At 40.7% G+C, this 17,784-nt stretch overlaps 1 protein-coding gene across 3 annotated transcripts in view; it reads left to right on the top strand.

Moving 5' to 3' along the window:
* Positions 1 to 213: 213 nt before the first annotated feature.
* Hace1 (HECT domain and ankyrin repeat containing E3 ubiquitin protein ligase 1) overlaps positions 214 to 17,784 on the top strand; it is a 106,482-nt gene continuing 88,911 nt past the window's right edge. For all 3 annotated transcript variants that reach the window (XM_057761696.1, XM_057761697.1, XM_057761699.1), the window contains exons 1-4: positions 214 to 516; positions 10,771 to 10,825; positions 11,017 to 11,106; positions 11,743 to 11,847. In XM_057761696.1, the coding sequence (XP_057617679.1) occupies positions 441 to 516; positions 10,771 to 10,825; positions 11,017 to 11,106; positions 11,743 to 11,847 (326 nt within the window). In that variant the 5' untranslated portion in view covers positions 214 to 440. The remainder of the gene's footprint in view (positions 517 to 10,770; positions 10,826 to 11,016; positions 11,107 to 11,742; positions 11,848 to 17,784) is intronic.

Here is a 17,784-nt window from a genome sequence, read left to right on the forward strand (position 1 = left end):
TGAGGGAGAAAGCTCTTGTACAACTTTGCAGGGAAGAACGACAGCGGATTGAGAAAGCCCAGAAAGTCTTTCTATGTTCTGCACTTGCCTGATCTTTCAGATCGCGGGTCAGCGACCTCAGGGGCGGGGCTCCACCGGGGTGTGTGGCCAGCCAGCCCGGAACTACAGTTCCCAGAAGGCCGCGCGAGCCCAGGAGGGAAGCGGGGCCGCGGAAGGAAAGCCGCGAGCGAGCGGAGGCGGCGGCCGCTGCCCACCCCCGACGCAGTCTAGCTGGCTGCCGTCGGTGCGGCGGACCGACTCGGCGTAGCACCCTAGCGTTCCCGAGCGCCGGCCGCCGCGAGCTCGCGCCTTCGCCCACGGGCCCGGCCAGGGTCGGGATGTAGGGCGCGGGGCGCGGAGGCCGCGGGCGCGGCGGGGGCTTCGCGGAGGCCGCGCTGAGGATGGAGAGAGCGATGGAGCAGCTCAACCGACTGACGCGCTCGCTGCGGCGCGCGCGCACCGTGGAGCTGCCGGAGGGTGAGGCGCCCCGAGGACGCGCTCTGCACTTTGCGGGGCGGGCGGCGGTGGTCGACCGCGGGCGCGCGGGGGCGTGGGCGGTGCGCGGCGGCTTGCTGGAGTTGGGTCCCACTCCACCCGCGCCGGGAAGGGGTGCGGTGGCGCGCCTGCGGCGGGCGCGGCTGGGGACGCGCCCGGGTTTTCTTAAGCTGCAGATGAGATAGGCCGGCTAGTAATTTTTTTTTTTTTTTATTTAAATACGGGGCGTCGCTCTTGTTTTGGCAGTAGACCAAGGCTGTCAGACACCAGCCAGGTATTTCCGAAGCACTGTTGGTTTAGTAGGCATTCCATCGGTTCATCTTTTAGTCATGGAGACGTACGTGTTGAGTGGGCTGGGTGAGAACTGGGGTGAATTCAACAGAGGAATAAAAAGAACTGTTCCGGACTTTAGCTTTGGAAAACTCCCAATAAAAGAGTTGGGGTTGGGTGGAGTCGTGGGGGATTTTTATTTTTTTATTTTTTTGCTGCCTTATGAAGTCAGACTGTTTTAGGGGCAGTGGGAGATGTTCGTAGCCCAGGCTGACTGCAAATTTGGGAGCCTGCTGCCTCAGCCTTGCAAGTATTGGGAATTCCAGGCATTCGCCTACCGTTCCCTGCTTAGTTTGTTTTATTCCATTTCCCCCAAAACTTTGTTTCAGTTAGCTACGGAGAGTGAAAGAAATGTGGAGTTGGCGAATTTGAGGATAATTTTCTTGAAAAGTTTTATTCTCTGTGATTCTGAGTAGAGAAAGTTCCTGGCAACTCTTTCTCAAAAGTAATTTTGTATTTGTTACTTTGCTAGAATGAAGCATTGATTTAGACTAGTCCTAATTTTAGGAAGTAAACTTCAGCCTCCACTTTTATTCTACGTCCACCTGTGAATCTTCACTGAGGGCTGTCCTCCCTTATTTTCTGATGTCATCCAGTTGATGACCGCTAAAGAAGGCTGTGTGTGCTGTTTATTGACATTGCTATTTGTATTGCTAACTTGCATCCAGTATTTTGCGTAAATATGGTACAGAAGGCTCTGATAATATTTTCTGGTTTTAAAAATTAGTATATTTTCATTGGAGCTGGAGAGATGGCTCAGTGATTAAGAGCACTGCCTGCTCTTCCAAAGGACCTGAGTTCTATTCCCAGCAACTGCGTGGTGGCTCACAACCCTCTGTAATTAGATCTGGTGCCCTCTTGAGGAAGAGACCTGGTCAGTAGTCCTCGTCCTCATCAACTTAGACCATGAAACCCAATATGGACAAGTTCAACAAAACCGTCATATACGGGCTGCCCATGCATGCTTCAGCATTGCCAGGGCATAGATTTCATTCATTTTATATTTTCATTGTAGAAAAGTTTGATAACAAAAATAAAGAAAAATCTGCCACTCCACTCTCAGTAATAATAATGTTAGCTTTTTCTTTACATATTGCATACAGTATTTTGTTTTGCATTTAGAAAGCATCACAGATGTGTGCCCATAAATATGTTTATTGAATTCGGCAGAATTTGGTAGATGTATGAAATAAAACTTGCATTTTTTTTTGCTGACTATATGAGGAACAGCTTTGTATTTAACACTTAGTCTTCTGCTTCCATAGGGTTTATTCCAGAAGATGAGCAGAATTTAATTATATAATCAACATTTTAAAGACTTTAATTATTCATTTCTTAACCTATTCTTTGAGAACTTCTAGTCAGGAGTCTGAATGCTGGGAAACTTGAATATTACAATTAAAAATAAAGTGTTTCCCCTTGTAAGACTGGCCTATTGCTTACATCTTCTCTGATTACATATCTTCATTTGATTACAATGAAATTGTTCATTTTGTTCCTTTATATTTGTCTTTCAGTCTTGAATGAGTCTTTGAACTCTCTTAGTTTGGCCCTTCAGGTAGATCATATCTAGGGCATTCTACTTTTTTAATTGAGAAAATATTTATAATAATAATTGTTATTATTTACATCCCAACTGCAGTTTCCCCTCTCCCTTCTCTTTGTTTCTCCCCACCATCCCAGCTCCCATCCACTCCTCCTAGATTTCTGTTCAGGAAAGGGCAGGCCTCCTATGGATATCAACCAAACATGGCATATCAAGTTTCAGTAGGACTAGGCACCTCCCCTCCTATTAAGGCTGGCCTGGGCAATCCAGTATGAGGAAAAGGGTCCCAGAGACAGCACCTGTTCCCACTGTTAGGGTCCCACAAGACGAACAAGCTACACAACTGAACATATACGTGGAGGGCCTAGGTCAGTCCCATGCAGGCTCCCTGGTTATTGGCTCAGTCTCTGTGAACCCCTATGTTCTCAGGTTAATTTAGTCTGTGGGTTTTCTTTTGATGTCCTTTACCCTTCTGGCTCCTAGAATCCTTCCTCCTCCTTTCCCTGAGTTTTGCCTAATGTTTGGCTGTGGGTCTCTGCACCTGATTCTATCAGTTGTTTGATAAGTGGGTGAGGCACCAGTCTATGAGTATAGGAAAATATCATTAGGCATCATTACATTGACTTCTTTTCCCTCTAGTATTATTGGTTCTATCCTAGGTCTCTGGGCCACTCAGCCTCTGGGACCTGGCCCTACTGGCAGTGACAAGCATGGGTTCCCTCTTGTGGCATGGGTCTCCAGCTGAACCAGTCATTGGCCACGCCCATAATTTCTGCATCACCTTTACCCCAGCACATCTTGTAGGCAAGATAAATTGTAGGTTGAAGGTTGTATGGCAGGGTGGGTGTCCTAGTCCCTCCGCTGGTAGTCTTGCCTGGTCACAGGAGATGGCCAGTTCAGGCTTCATGTCTCTCATTGCTAGGATATTCTTCATTAGCAGCGGTTACCTTCAAACATTCTGTAGTTTCCATTGTCCCCGATATGCCCCACCAATTCCAGTTGTCTCTCCTAGTACTCGCTCCCTCTGTTCCCTCTCTACCTGATCCCTCAAGTTCTTGTCCCCCTCCCAAACCCCCTCCACCTTCAATATCTCTTCTGTCTCCCTTTCCCAGGGAGATCCATATGTCCCCCTTGTACCCTCCATGGGTCTGTGGATTGTAGCATGATTGTCCTTTACAGCTAATACCCATTTACAAGTGAGTATATGCCATGTTTGTCCTTCTGGGTCTGGATTACCTTGTCCAGGATTATTTTTCTGTGTTCCATCCATTCACTGGCAAATTTCATGGTGCCATTGTTACTAGCAGCTGAGTAATACTCCATTGTGTAAATGTGTCACATTGTTCAGTTGAGGTACATTTGGGTTGTTTGCAGCTTCTGGTTATTACGAATAAAGCTGCTATGAGCGTAGAGCAAGTATTCTTGAGCATCCTTTGGGTACATGCCCAGGAGTGGTATAGCTGGCTTGAGGTAGATCGATTCTCAATTTTCTGAGAAACCACATGCTCATTTTCAAAGTGGTTGTACAAGTTTGCACTACCATGAGCAATGGAGGAGTGTTCCTCTTGCTCCACATCCTCTCAAGCATGAACTGTCACTTGTGTTTTTGATTTTAGCCATTCTGACAGGTGGAATCTCAGAGTTGTTTTGATTTACATTTCTGTGATGACTAAGGATGTTGAACATTTCTTCAAACGCTCCTCTGCCATTTGAGATTCCTCTGTTGAGAATTCTCTGTTTAGATCTGTATGCCATTTTAAAGTTGTTGTTTTTTTTTTGATGTTTAGTTTCTTGAGTGCTTTATATATTTCGGATATTAGCTTTTTGTTTGGGGTTGGTAAAAATCTTTTTCCATTCTGTAGACTGCTGTTTTGTTCTGTTGATGGTATCCTTTGCCTTACAGAACTTTTAATTTTCATGAAGTTCAATTTTTTGATTGTTGATCTTAGTGCCTGTGCTATTGGTATTCTGTCTAGCAAGTTGTCTCCTGTGCCAATGAGTTCAAGGCTATTCCCCACTTTCTCTTCTATCAGTTTTAGTGCATCTGGATTTATGTTGAGGTCTTCTATCCATTTGGACTTGAGTTTTATGTAGGATGATAGTTAATGGATATATTTATGCTCTTCTGCATGCTGACATCTAGTTAGATCAGCACCATTTGTTGAAGATGCTTTATTTTTTCCATATTTTATTTCTGGTTTCTTTGTCAAAAATCAGGTGTCCATAGGTGTGTGGACTTATGTCTGTGTCTTCGATTTGATTCCATTGATCAACCAGTCTTTTTATGCCAATGTTATGCAGTTTTTATTACTATAGCACTGTAGTACAGCTTGAACTCAGGGATGGTGATACCTCCAGAGTTCTTTTATTGTACAGGATTGTTTTAGCTATCCTTGGTTTTTTGTTTTTCCATATGAAGTTGAGTATTGTTCTTTCTTAATCTATAAAGAATGGTGTTGGAATTTTGATGGTAATTGTGTTGAATCTGTAGATTGCTTTTGGTAGGATGGCCATTTTGCTGTTAATCCTACTGATCCATGAGCGTGGGAGGTCTTTCCGTATTCTTATATCTTCTGCAATTTCTTTCTTCAAAGCCTTGAAGCTTTTATCATGCAGATCTTTCACTTGCTTGGTTAGCATTAACCCAAGATATTTTATATTATTTGTGGCTATTATTTTTTAAAAATAACTTTTATTCTTGTTTCATACATTACATCGTGACTGTAGTTTTACCTCCCTCCATTCTTCTCAGACCTTCCCTCACCTCCCCTCCTAGATTTTTTTTCTCCTCTGTTTCCCTTCAAAAAACAAAACAAAACAACCAAAAAAAAAAAAAAAAAAAAAAAGAGAGAGAGAGAGCAGGCCTTGACTCAGGGCTATCCACTGAACATGACCTAATGAGATACAGTAAGACTGCACAAACCCTAATATTAAAGGTGGGTGACCCAGTAGCAGGAGAAGGGTCGCAAGCATAGGCAAAAGAGTTAGAGACAGCCTCACCCCCACTGCTGTGAGTCCCACAAGAACACCAAGCTGTACAATAATAAGGTATATGAGGAGGACCTAGTTCAGACCCATACAGGGTCCATGTTTGTGGCTCAGTCTCTGTGAGCCCTTGTAAACCCTGCTTTCTGTGGACCCCGGCCATTCTAAATATACCAATTGTGGTTGCCTTTTAAGGCCAATCAGGGATGGGTGAGATGAATCAGTGGTGTGCTTTGGAACACAAATGTATGTGCGTGCACACACAAACACACAGGTAATAAAAAGCTGAACAGAAGCGCTAAAATCTTTCTTAATTTAAGAAATAATCATTATTTTCACGTTAGAATTTAGCAGTCCATAAGTGTCTAATTATAATTAGAACAAGTTGTTAAAGTCGGATTTTTCTAACCAGCTTTCACGCTAAAATTAACTTTGCTGCACAGCACTAATATATAGAAACTTGGTTTACTGACTTGGATACTGAGAGGTACCTGACATTACTACTAAGTGATGGAGAGCACATTGTTGTCATCCCATGTAGGACTCACAAAGTTTTCTGAGAGGAAAAGAGGGAAGGCAAAGAATTATGTCAGCGATGTGGCTGCACAGTGAACTTTGGAAGGCTCAGGTATATTGCGCTCTGTGGAGAGCACTAGATTACACAGCTTTACAGTGAAGGTAGTTTGTTCAATAAAATAGACTTTGAATGCATTTTAGCTATATATTTGAACCATGGTCAGGAGAACTGCTAGCTTTAAAACGACACTGCTTTCCTTTTTATGATCATTGCTGGAGCACGCAAATGAAGTCCCGTTGTGACTTCTGACCAAAGCAAGAGCTGTGAAAGGATCTCAGTCCTCAGCTTATTAGTGAGCATTGGAAGGTTTGCATTAATTATATTAAGATTTTATTTATATTAAACTCAACAGAGATCTACCTGCTTCTGCCTCCTCAAGGCTGAATGGGATTAAAAGAGTGAGCTATCACGCCTGGCTATGGTCTGTATCTTTTTAAGGTTGGATATGACTTAAAATATAAGATCTGCACCTAAATTTTAATATAAATAAAAATTTATGAATATCATATGAAATATGATATCATATGAAATTTGATGCACTTAAGTTGTGTATTTTATTTTGTTTTCTTGAGAAACTGCCACACTGCTAGAGTTAGTGTGTAAGCCTTGACAAGTCTGGTACTCAAAGGTCGGCTTCAAATTCAAGGCAATCCTCTTGACTCAGCTTCCCAAATGCTGAAATTACAGGTATGTGCCACCATGCCAGGCTTGTATTTTCATGATTAAAACATTGAGATTCACAAATACAGGTATTGCCTGTTTATGACTATTACAAAGTTACTTGATTGGAATTGTTGTGGTTTAGAAGCACAGACTGTATACTGTAGAAAGAATGCCATGATGTCAGTGGAGACTTATTTTCAGCTTCTGATGATGATTGGCTGGAAATTAGTGAGAATAGTTTACTGAGACTCAATCTGCATTTTAAAGAAATGAATAAAATAACTCAAATATAGTGCATATATTAAGAATGGAATTGGTTTTTCGAGACAGGGTTTCTCTGTGGTTTTGGAGCCTGTCCTGGAACTAGCTCTTGTAGACCAGGCTGGTCTCGAACTCACAGAGATCCGCCTGCCTCTGCCTCCCAAGTGCTGGGATTAAAGGCGTGCGCCACCACCGCCCGGCAAGAATGGAATTGTATTGTAGACCTTCTGGGTATTGTGTAGCCAGAACACTGACTCTTATGGAATACATACTTTTGGAGCTCTGGAATCAGTCACTTAAATGCCAACATTGCATGGCTGGATTTTAGGGGTAAACGAGGGATCGTAATGTCTGCTTTATAAGAGAGCATGATAAAAAACATCTCCTGTATGTGGTGTTCAAAGTGCTGCCTTTGGTGAAGGCAGGAGGCCAGCTGTGGCTACATAGAGTTCAAGGCCAGTCTGTTGGGACCCAGTCTCATCCACACCCCCCAAAGACAGAATATGTTTTGGCTACTAAAGTATTATTTTTACAGTGAGAGAATTATATCTGCATATTGAACTTGTGAATGTTGATGAATAATTTGTTTTCATGTATATACTCACAAATAGTAAAATAATGTAATAGTAGTAAATTTCTACATTCCCTATATATGATTCAGTCCTATATTCTAAATACATATGATTCAGTCCTATATTTCTAAATACATAATTTTAAAACACAGTCGAAATGCCATTATTAGCATCAATAGAGTTAAGCAGTCTTTCTATTTATTTTTAATTGTTCTCAGAGAGCCCGTGCATGCTTATTCTTTCTCCCTTTCACAGATGTGTGCTAGTGCTCACAGGGTCTTTCTTGCACTGTGTAAGCAGTCTACCGCTGCCATCACTCAGCTCAGGTTGGTTTGTTGAAGCCAGTAGTCATAGGACATCATGTTTGGTTCATCTCTCAAGATCTAATGTCTCAGGGTGGGTGCATTCCTTTTGTCCCAGCACTTGGGAGGCTGAGACTGGAAGATCTCTTGAGTTTTGGGCTAGCCTGCTGTACATAGAGAGTTCCAGGACAGCCAGGGCTATGTAGAGAAACCCTGTCTCAACAGACAAAAAGACTTAATGTCTCTAGAAACTTCTAGAAAAAGTTTAAAATCTGTGGTTACAACCATGCTTGAAAATGAGTAATGTTGCATGTTTGTTTTTAATCACAATAAGAAAAAAAAGTATCATAAACAAAAATCATTTTTGGCTGTATTAGGCTTACAGAAAGTCCAGTTTTTCTATCAACATCTTGGGCTACTATAGTACAGTTGTCAAATCTAAGAAATTACAATTTTCATAATACTAGTATGAACTCTACCCTAGAATGTTAGCTTGCCCTCCATTGTCCTCTGTTTTAGCATGTACTCCAGGATACTACACCACATTTATTAGGATTCTTTAGTCTTCCCCAGCTCGATCATTCTTTATGGCTTCTTTTCATAGTTTTAAGGAGGACTGGTCATGCATTTGTGGCAACACTTGGATTTGTTAGATGTCTTCTCGGGATCAGATTGAGGTTGCCCATTTTGGGGAATATGCCCTCCTCTGGATCGTAGCAGTTATTTCTAATGATACCACATGTTATCAATCCATTAAAGTGGTAGTTGCTGGGTTATTATAAATTTATTCTCTTTCCATTGTAATTTTTGGAAGATATTTTGGTATAAGCCTCAGTATTTTAAAGACTAAGTAAAATCTCTAATACGATACCATTAGTAATGTATAAAAATAAGCTCAAAACACTAACTGAAAACTAACATAAATGTAGTATAGCATGTCAGAAACTGACTGTGTGTGTGGTGCATGTATATATGTGTATGACATGTTCACAGAGTCCAGAGGAGGATAGTGGCTGCCTTCCTCTTGTGTTCCACCTTATTTCTGTGAGATAGAGCCTCCCATTGGATGTGGAGACAAGACTGGACAACAAGCCCCAGCAACTCTGTATGTTTGACAGTGCTGAGGGTTCCAGGCACACTTTTATTTTATGTGGGTGTTGGGGCTCAGAACTCAGAAACTCATGCTTGTACAGCTGCTGCTTTTGCCTACTGAGTCATCTTCCCTGCCCCGTAGATGCTGATTTTTAACTTTTGAGTCCCATTTTTGCTATAAAGATATGAATGTCTTAAGTATATAAAGCAATAAGCACACCCACACATACACACATACACATGTATATATACACACACACTCTCTTTGAAAAAAATATTTTTTTTGAGACAGTGTTTCTCTGTGTAGCCCTGGCTGTCCTGTAACTCCCTCTATAAACCAGGCTGGCCTCGAACTGACAGCTCCGCCAGCCTCTGCCTCTCAAGTGCTGGGATTAAGTGTGTGCCACCACTGCTCAACTTGCAATAAATATATATTTAAGGTTTCTTCCTTAGTAAAGTTTTTGTTTATTTTTGTGCATCTGTGACAGTGTGTGATTGTGTGCATAAGTGTGTTCGAGTGGCCTTGAGGGACAGAAGCAGAGGTCAGATCACTTGGAGCTAATTAGAGGTAGCTGTGAGCTGTCTGGTGTGGGTACCAGGATCCGAACTCTGCTTCTATCCAGAGCGACCACTGTTGTTTAACCCTGAGCCGCCTTTCCACTTTGTTCGGGTTTTACCTTAGTTTTTTTTCATTTTTACACATATTTGGTTTTGGTTGGCCCTCCTCCTCTCCCCTCTCCCCCATCTCCCTGCCCTTTCTCCTGCTTAAGCGAGTCTTTCCCAGCATCCCTCCTTTTATTTTCACCCCTCTGTTCTTTTGTCCCCCCTACTCCTGTCTCTTCAAATCTTCTTTCCCCCTCTTTTGGCTTTTGTTTTGTTTTTTGAGAGAAAAGGTTTCACTCTGTAGCCCAGGCTGGCCTGGAGCTCGCTGTATACTGTGATGATGGGTAGAGACACCGTATCTGCCATACATTTAACATTTAAAAATTATTTTTAGCACATATATATCTTTTAATACCCTAGTATTTAAAATTGGAGTGCTAAAATGTCCTAAATTTCTTAAAATTTTCCCAGACTATGCCTACTTACAGTAAAACGTGTTGAAAAAAACTCATTGGAAATAAAATGTCACTTGCTCAGGTTACAGGAGATACTAGATCTCCGATTTACTCTTTTTTTTTTTTTTTTTTTTATTCTTTTTTACTTAAAATTTCCAACTGCTCCCCTCCCCCTCCTCCCACATATTGCCCCCTCCCCCCGCTCCCCTCCCCCTATCCCCACTCCACTTCTCCTCCCCCTAGTCCACTCCCCCTCCCTCTCGATACTGAAGAGCAGTCCAAATTCCCTGCTCTACATGAAGACCAAGGTCCTCCCACTTCTATCTAGGTCCAGGAAGGTGAGCATCCAAACAGGCTACGCTCCCACAAAGCCAGTTCATGTATTAGGATCGAAACCTAGTGCCATTGTCCTTGGCTTCTCATCAGCCTTCATTGTCCGCCTTGTTCAGCGAGTCCAGTTTCAACCCATGCTTATTCAGTCCCAGTCCAGCTGGCCTTGATGAGCTCCCAATAGATCAGTTCCACTGTCACAGTGGGTGGGTGCACCCCTCGTGGTCCTGATTTCCTTGCTCATGTTCCCCCTCCTTCTGCTCCTCATTTGGACCTTAAGAGCTCAGCGATTTACTCTTTAGAATGTGGGCAAGCTAAGTTTTTCTTGGACAGTGTGGAAGGCACAGGCACAAGAGAGAGGGGAATTCTGTGGCATGAAATCTGTAGTTTGCTTCTCCACTGGTCTTGCTTTCTCCGATCTTTGCTGTTTACATGCAGCTGGAAAACTGTAATCATTTGTGTCATTTGTTGCAAAAGTAAGAGATAGCTTTAATTCTTTTTCTGTTTATTTTTTACTCAGATAATGAAACTGCTGTTTACACATTAATGCCAATGGTTATGGCTGATCAGCACAGGTAAGTGTGCAACTGTTTTTGGTTGGTGCTCTCAGGCTTTTCCTTTGTCGTGTTAACTCCCATTCTGTGCCTAGAGAACTGTTGGAATTAACAACTGTTGGCAAAGAGCTCTTAACTCGTTTTAATATGTTTTAAAATGTTTTTATTATTTACATACCAGCTCCTCTTTTTATCATTTCTGGGGGATATAGGTCCGTTTCTGAACTCCTGTCAAATTCAAAATTTGATGTCAATTATGCGTTTGGACGTGTGAAGAGAAGCTTGCTCCACATTGCAGCAAAGTAAGCCTGCGATATTTGTCACTAACTCTGGTCTAGAACGGGATGTTAGCCTTGAATCTGTCCTAACAGCAGCTGGCAGCAAAGGGTGCTTTGTCTTCTTTAGCTCTTGGCGTGCTGTGTATTCGCTCTGTAAATTGTTAGCTGTGATGTGGAATTCATGTCGCATGTTTGTGTGATCATAACTTATTTTAGGTGAGGCATAGGGATTATCTAGATGTGTGTAGAGTGCATTCACCAACATTTCCTTTGCCTTACCATTGTAAGGGATAAAAGGGCGTGGTGGATGCCTGTGGACTCGGCAGTTTTGTTCTTCTTACCGGGATGGGAGTATTGTTTTTATCCACGACCTGGTGCTGACTAACCTTTCAGGATTTAGGTGGCAGCCTTGAAACTAATTGTTCATGATTAACTAGCTCCCAGAAAGTCAAGATTATTGTATAGTTTCTTTCAGAACTAATGGTTTGTTTTCTTTATTTGAACTTTTACTCACAGTAGAATGTAACATCTTGAAGGTAGAGGATAATATTTGTTATGAGTGAATTGGGACCTTAAAAATGTGTTTGATTTTGTTTATAAATTTTGTCTAGAACTGCTGTTTGTTGAATGTATCTGAACTGTCTTTTAATATTGTTTTAGCTGTGGATCCGTGGAATGCCTGGTTCTTCTGTTAAAGAAAGGAGCAAATCCTAACTATCAAGATATTTCAGGCTGTACACCCCTCCATCTGGCTGCTAGAAATGGGTAAGCTTCCTGTTTCTAATGGTGCACCATCACTCCTAATGAAAATAGAAGGAACTCGCTTTTGATTTTCTTCTTCCCTGCATTTGTCTTGAAGAAAATTCAAAAATGATTATAACTATTGGTTCCTTCTTCCTGTCTGTCTGTCTGTCTGTCTGTCTGTCTGTCTGTCTGTCTGTCTGTCTTTTTTGGTTTTTCAAGACAGTGTTTCTCTGTAGCTTTGGAGTCTGTCCTGCAACTAGCTCTTGTAGACCAGACTGGCCTTGAATGCACAGGGATCCGCCTGTTTCTGCCTCCCTATATTGCTGGGTTTAAAGGCGTGCACCACCACCGCCAAGCCTTATTTCTAGATTTACCTTTTCTCTTTGAAATTTAATAATTTATTGAATTTTCCTCTGATAGTTTTTATCTCGTAAATGGAAATTTATTATTACTTGGCTATATGGACAGTCTGTTTGGTGTTTTTCTTGTCTCTTTCCCTGTTAATCTTTCCATTCTCCTTGGCTTATTTGTAAAACTATTTATTTTTATTAGTGGAAATAAATTATTAATATATTATGCAGTTTATAGTTCTTGGAGAATGAATTGTTTAAGAGTAATCTTTTTGTGAAGGGTAGTTTTCAATAATAAAGCTAGTCTTCATTTTATTTATTTACTTGCTGACACTGCTGAAGATTGTCCAGCCGCTGAGTTCTGTCCCCACCTGTTTCTCATTTAGCTGTTGTCTTAGTTGCTTTTCTTGTTGCCCTAATAAAGTGCTTGGGCAAAAGCACTTTAAGGGAGAAAGGGTTTGTTTTGCTCCCAGCAGCTTGGGGTTTTAGTTTATCATGGTATGGAAGTCAGGGTGGTGGCAGCTGGAAGGATCTATTCACCTCACATCCATAGGCATGGAGGCAGGATTTCAGTCGCAGATGGTGCAGGGCTTCCACCACAATTAATGAATCAAGATAATCCCTGAAAGCATGCCTAGCAGCTTCTCAGCTGACTTTAGACGCCTTCAAGTTGACAGTTGGAATTAACCATCATAGCTGTGAGAACTAACACACTACTAGTATTTCCAAAATGTGAAATCTTAAAGATGCACCTTGTTGGCCTCTTCCTGATAATGTTCTGATCATTACTGGCTAATATCATTGCAATTGTGTGCTATTTTAAGCCCTACTATGCATGTGTTTTCTTGTCTTTTTCTGCCATGTAGTTCAGTAGGTGTTATGTCTCTTTGCCTTTATCCCATGTGCTGGTTAGTTCCTTGTCAACTTGACAGCTAGAGTCATTTGGAAAGAAGAGAACTTCAATTGAGAAAATGCTTCAAACAGATTGGCCTGTAGGCAAGTTTGTGTGACATTTTTTTGATTAATGATGACTGCAGGAGGATCCACCCCACCATGGGTAGTGCTGGGCAGGTGATCCTGGGTTGTATAAGAAGCACTCTTCCAACCTTAGACTTCCCACAGGGCAGGGAACCTGGACTGCTCTTTGGATGGGAGTGGGGGAAGGGGGATAGAAATGTGAGGAGGGAGGAGGTGGAAATTTTTAATAAAAAAAAAAAAAAGAAGAAGAAGAAGAAGAAACATTCCTCCATAGTCTCTGTTTCAGTTCCTGCCCTGAGTTCCTTCTTGGACTTCCCTCAGTGATTGATTGTTACTGAGACATGTAATTCAAATAAACCCTTTCATCCCAAAGCTGATCAACATTTTAACACAGCAATAGAAAACAATTTAGAACACACTGGTATTTATTTGTTTATTATAATTCTGTTGGATTAAAGAATGATACTAAAATGATGGAAATAAAATTTAAAATGAAAACAAGCAGTTTTTGATCTAGGCCTTTGTAAATGGATGTTTCCTGACTACCAAGTCACAAATAACCCACTCAGGGACTGAGTATGAATTACAAATACTCGGCTGATAGCTTAGGCTTGTTTCTAGCTAACTCTTACACTTAAATTAATCCATATTTCTATTTTTGCTTTGTCATGTGGCTTATGACTTGTTACCTCATTTTCTGTATGTATGTCCTGCTTGCTCGGCAGCTGGCTGGCATCTCCTCTGACTCCACCCTTCTTTTTCCCATCATTCTCAATTTGGCTTTCCTACCTAACTTCCTGCCCAGCTACTGACCTGTCAGCTTTTTATTAACAAATGTGAGTAATACATATTCATAGTTGATGTGGGAGTGATTTCTTTCTAATCTGTTGCTTTCATTGGTTAATTAATAAAGAAAACTGCCCTGGCCCATTTGATAGGCCAACCCTTAGGTGGGTGGAGTAAACAGAACAGAATGCTGGGAGAAAGAAGCTGAGTCAGTGAGTCGCCATGATTCTCTCGCTCCAGACAGACGCAGGTTAAGATCTTTCCTGGTAAGCTAGCTCATGGTGCTACACAGAATATTAGAAATGGGTTAGATCAATATGTAAGAGCTAGCCAATAAAAGGCTGGAGCTAATGGGCCAAGCAGTGTTTAAAAGAATACAGTTTCCGTGTAATTATTTTGGGTAAAGCCATGCGGGCAGCCGGGTGCCGGGGACGCAGCCCCGCCGCTCTTATTACAACACATAGTGTATAAAAAGATTGTTCCCCAGCAATCCTTGCTTGATGAGTTTAGATTTATAAGTCTTTTTCAGACATTGTAAATTTTCTCTGTCAGTATACTTCCTAGTGTGTTTTTTTTTTTTTTTTTTTTTTTTTTTTTTTTTTTTTTTTTGATTTTCGAGACAGGGTTTCTCCGTAGCTTTTGGTTCCTGTCCTGGAACTAGCTCTTGTAGACCAGGCTGGCCTCGAACTCACAGAGATCCGCCTGCCTCTGCCTCCTGAGTGCTGGGATTAAAGGCGTGTGCCACCACCACCTGGCTTTATTGTGTATGTTTTAATTAATCTTACAGATATTTTTATTTTCTGAACAGGAATTTTATACAGTTGACATAGCTACATATGTGAAACGGCTATGGAGATGATATTGTCCATATTATTAACTTGAGGCCAAAGTTTTTTTATATAAGTTTATGTATATTGAACCAAGATGATGTGAACCATAGTTATATCAAGGTCAGATAAGGAAAAGGTATACTATTTGGTCTAAAGTCTATTCATGCCCCATGTCATGAATGAGCCAATTTGATTGTGTACCTTTTTATATGGGTGTGGTTTTTTTTTTTTTTGCTTGCACGTTATTTCTATGCACCACTTTTTTTTTTTAATTTATTGTGTATAGAGTGTTCTGCCCAGAAAAAGGCACCAGATATCATTATAGATGGCTGTGAGCCATCATGTGGTTGCTGGGAATTGAACTCACAACCTTTTGATGAGTAGCCATTGCTCTTAACCTCTGAGTCATCTCTCTAGCACCCTCTGATTGTGTATCTTTTTGATAGGTAACAAAAGTACCAATTAGACAACTATATATTGTAATATGTCACATCCAAAGTCATAAATTATTTATTACCTTTTAGATACATTAGTTATATTGGAAGGATAATGACAGAGATCTTTTTTGAATGGTCATATATCTTAGAATATTTTTCAATAGCTACAAAGGAAAGGATAGCTTGGTGCATGGGAGGGATGAAAAAGTTCTCTTAGACACAATGTGTGAGGATCAAGGAATAGGTGTCAGGCTTGAAAGACAGGATGGTCTTGGTGTTCCACAAGACTGTTACGTATAGTTCTTCTGAGATAAAGCCCTTTTAAGTAGAACATGCAAAGTACTTTTAATCATTCTTGTCAATAGTAATTGAAAAAGTTAACATTTTGAAGGTTCAGAAGTAGGGCAGATAATACATAATTCACTTAGCAATCAGCAAGATGAGAAGGTGCAGACTCTCTATGTCTACCAAGAATACCGTGACATTCAGTAAATATCTTAACTTTTATTTCTTATTGAATGGCTGCCTTGTTTAATATGGAAGTGCTTACTAAGTGGCTGATAAATGACTGAGTATTCATACGCTCTTCTGGAGGCACTTATATTTTCAGAAATAGCTTTATACTATAATTGCAGTTAAATTTGTCCATGTTGAAGTATAAATCATGTAAGAATTTTGTCTTTTTGGCTGGTTTGTTTTGCTTTCTTTTGCGTTGTCAACTGTTGCTGTGAAATGGATAGTATATGCCTGTTGGCCTGCTTCCTATTTCTTCTGTCGCCATTAGTGTTGCCATTTAAACACAAAGTCTTTTTGTAGAGTCAGGCTGGCTTGACTTTTCAGCAGTTCTCTTGCTTCAGCCTCCTAAGTGGCAGGATTGTAGGTGAGAGCCATCATGCCCAAATCTCCTTTCTAATAAGAGTCCTATTAATCTGTTTTAGCACCCTGTGTCATTTAGACCACTAGAAGCTTCCTATAATTGTTGAAGTATATGCGCAGGAAAATTGTCGTTTCTTTATGTAGGAGATCCAGCCTACTCCCAATTATATGAAATATTAAAAGGAAAGACTTTGAAATTATCATTTATCTGTAGGTTACAGATTAGTCAGGTTTGAAACACGATTTTAAGAGTATTTGGAGGGTAAATTATGAGTTCATAAAGAGCAAACTTGCATCAGTATTTTAGCTGTAAATCTTAGCAAAAGAGCTGCTCCGTTGTTTGGTTGTTTTGACAGAGACTGGAAAGTAGTGATAGTGGTTATTAAATAAGAAAGGCACAATAAATTTTTGTCATCTTGCCCTGTACATTCTGTGATTTGTGTTTGAAAGGGAGAACATTAGAGGTTGTTACTTTTCTTCAACCAGCCTGCCTTACATGCTTTCTCAGATCTGTTTCCCTGGCCCATTTCCACCTGACGGCTTGTTTGGAAGCTGTGCCAATGGTCTGCTTTGTGCCATCTGGATGGACATAGTCATAAGTGTACATTTGGGACAGAACTTTTTAAATTTAATAACCGTAGTTGGACTTTCTTTGGAACACCAGCTACCAGATAATGGCACAGAAACTTATTAATTATGAAAGCTTGACTTTAGCTTAGACTTGTTCTCAACTAGCTCGCATAACAAATTGACCCATTTATGTTAATCTGTGCTTTGTCACATGGCTCGTTACCTCTCCTCAATATAGTATACATCCAACTTCCTTTGCATCTCCCTGGTGGATCTCCGCCCCTCTGATTTCTTCCCAGAGTTCATATCTTTGTTGGGAAGTCCCTCCTATCCTCTCTTGCTAGATATTGGCTGTTTAGCTCTTTATTAAAGCAATCAGAAGGTGCTTTGGCAGGTACCCATCTTGATAGTGTGTGAAAAAAATTATCCCACAACAATTTTATTATTTTGAGAATTTCGTACATGAACACTATATGTTCATCATTCCCATCCCTTCTCTTTCCCCTCCAATTCCTCCTGTTCCCTTAATAAATTCATGATCTCTTAATTATTATTGTTGTATGTATGAATATATGTATATGTAATATATACATACATGTATATAATAGTAACTAGTCCTGGATTGGGCTCTAACGAAGTTTTGTGAGCAAACTCAGTAGGTTTACTGAGTTTATTTTGCTTTAATGTATGCATGTTTATTCAATGCTGACCACTTGTGGTCTTTGTGGGAACTCATCTCTTTGGGAGACTGGTTCTCTCTCAGCAGGCATTGACCACCTGTAGCTCTTCATCTGGGGTGACACTGTGGAATTTCCCGTGCACATTGTCTTATTTAGGCAGTCATATTGTTGATAGGTCCTAGATGTAGCTTCCTTGTTATATATGGAAGACACCATCACACAGCAGATGTTATATATGGAATGTTATATAGAGAAGACACCGTCACACAGCAGATGTTATATATGGAATGTTATATAGAGAAGACACCATCACACAGCAGATGTTATATATGGAATGTTATATAGAGAAGACACCGTCGCACTTTCAGATGTTCATTAACAATGTTTTAGACAAAATTTGTAAGTAAGAATAAATGTAAACTTGAACATTTATTCATAGCTTTATTTTCCA

The sequence above is a fragment of the Chionomys nivalis genome, chromosome 2, assembly GCF_950005125.1.
Source record: "Chionomys nivalis chromosome 2, mChiNiv1.1, whole genome shotgun sequence".
NCBI lineage: Eukaryota > Metazoa > Chordata > Mammalia > Rodentia > Cricetidae > Chionomys > Chionomys nivalis.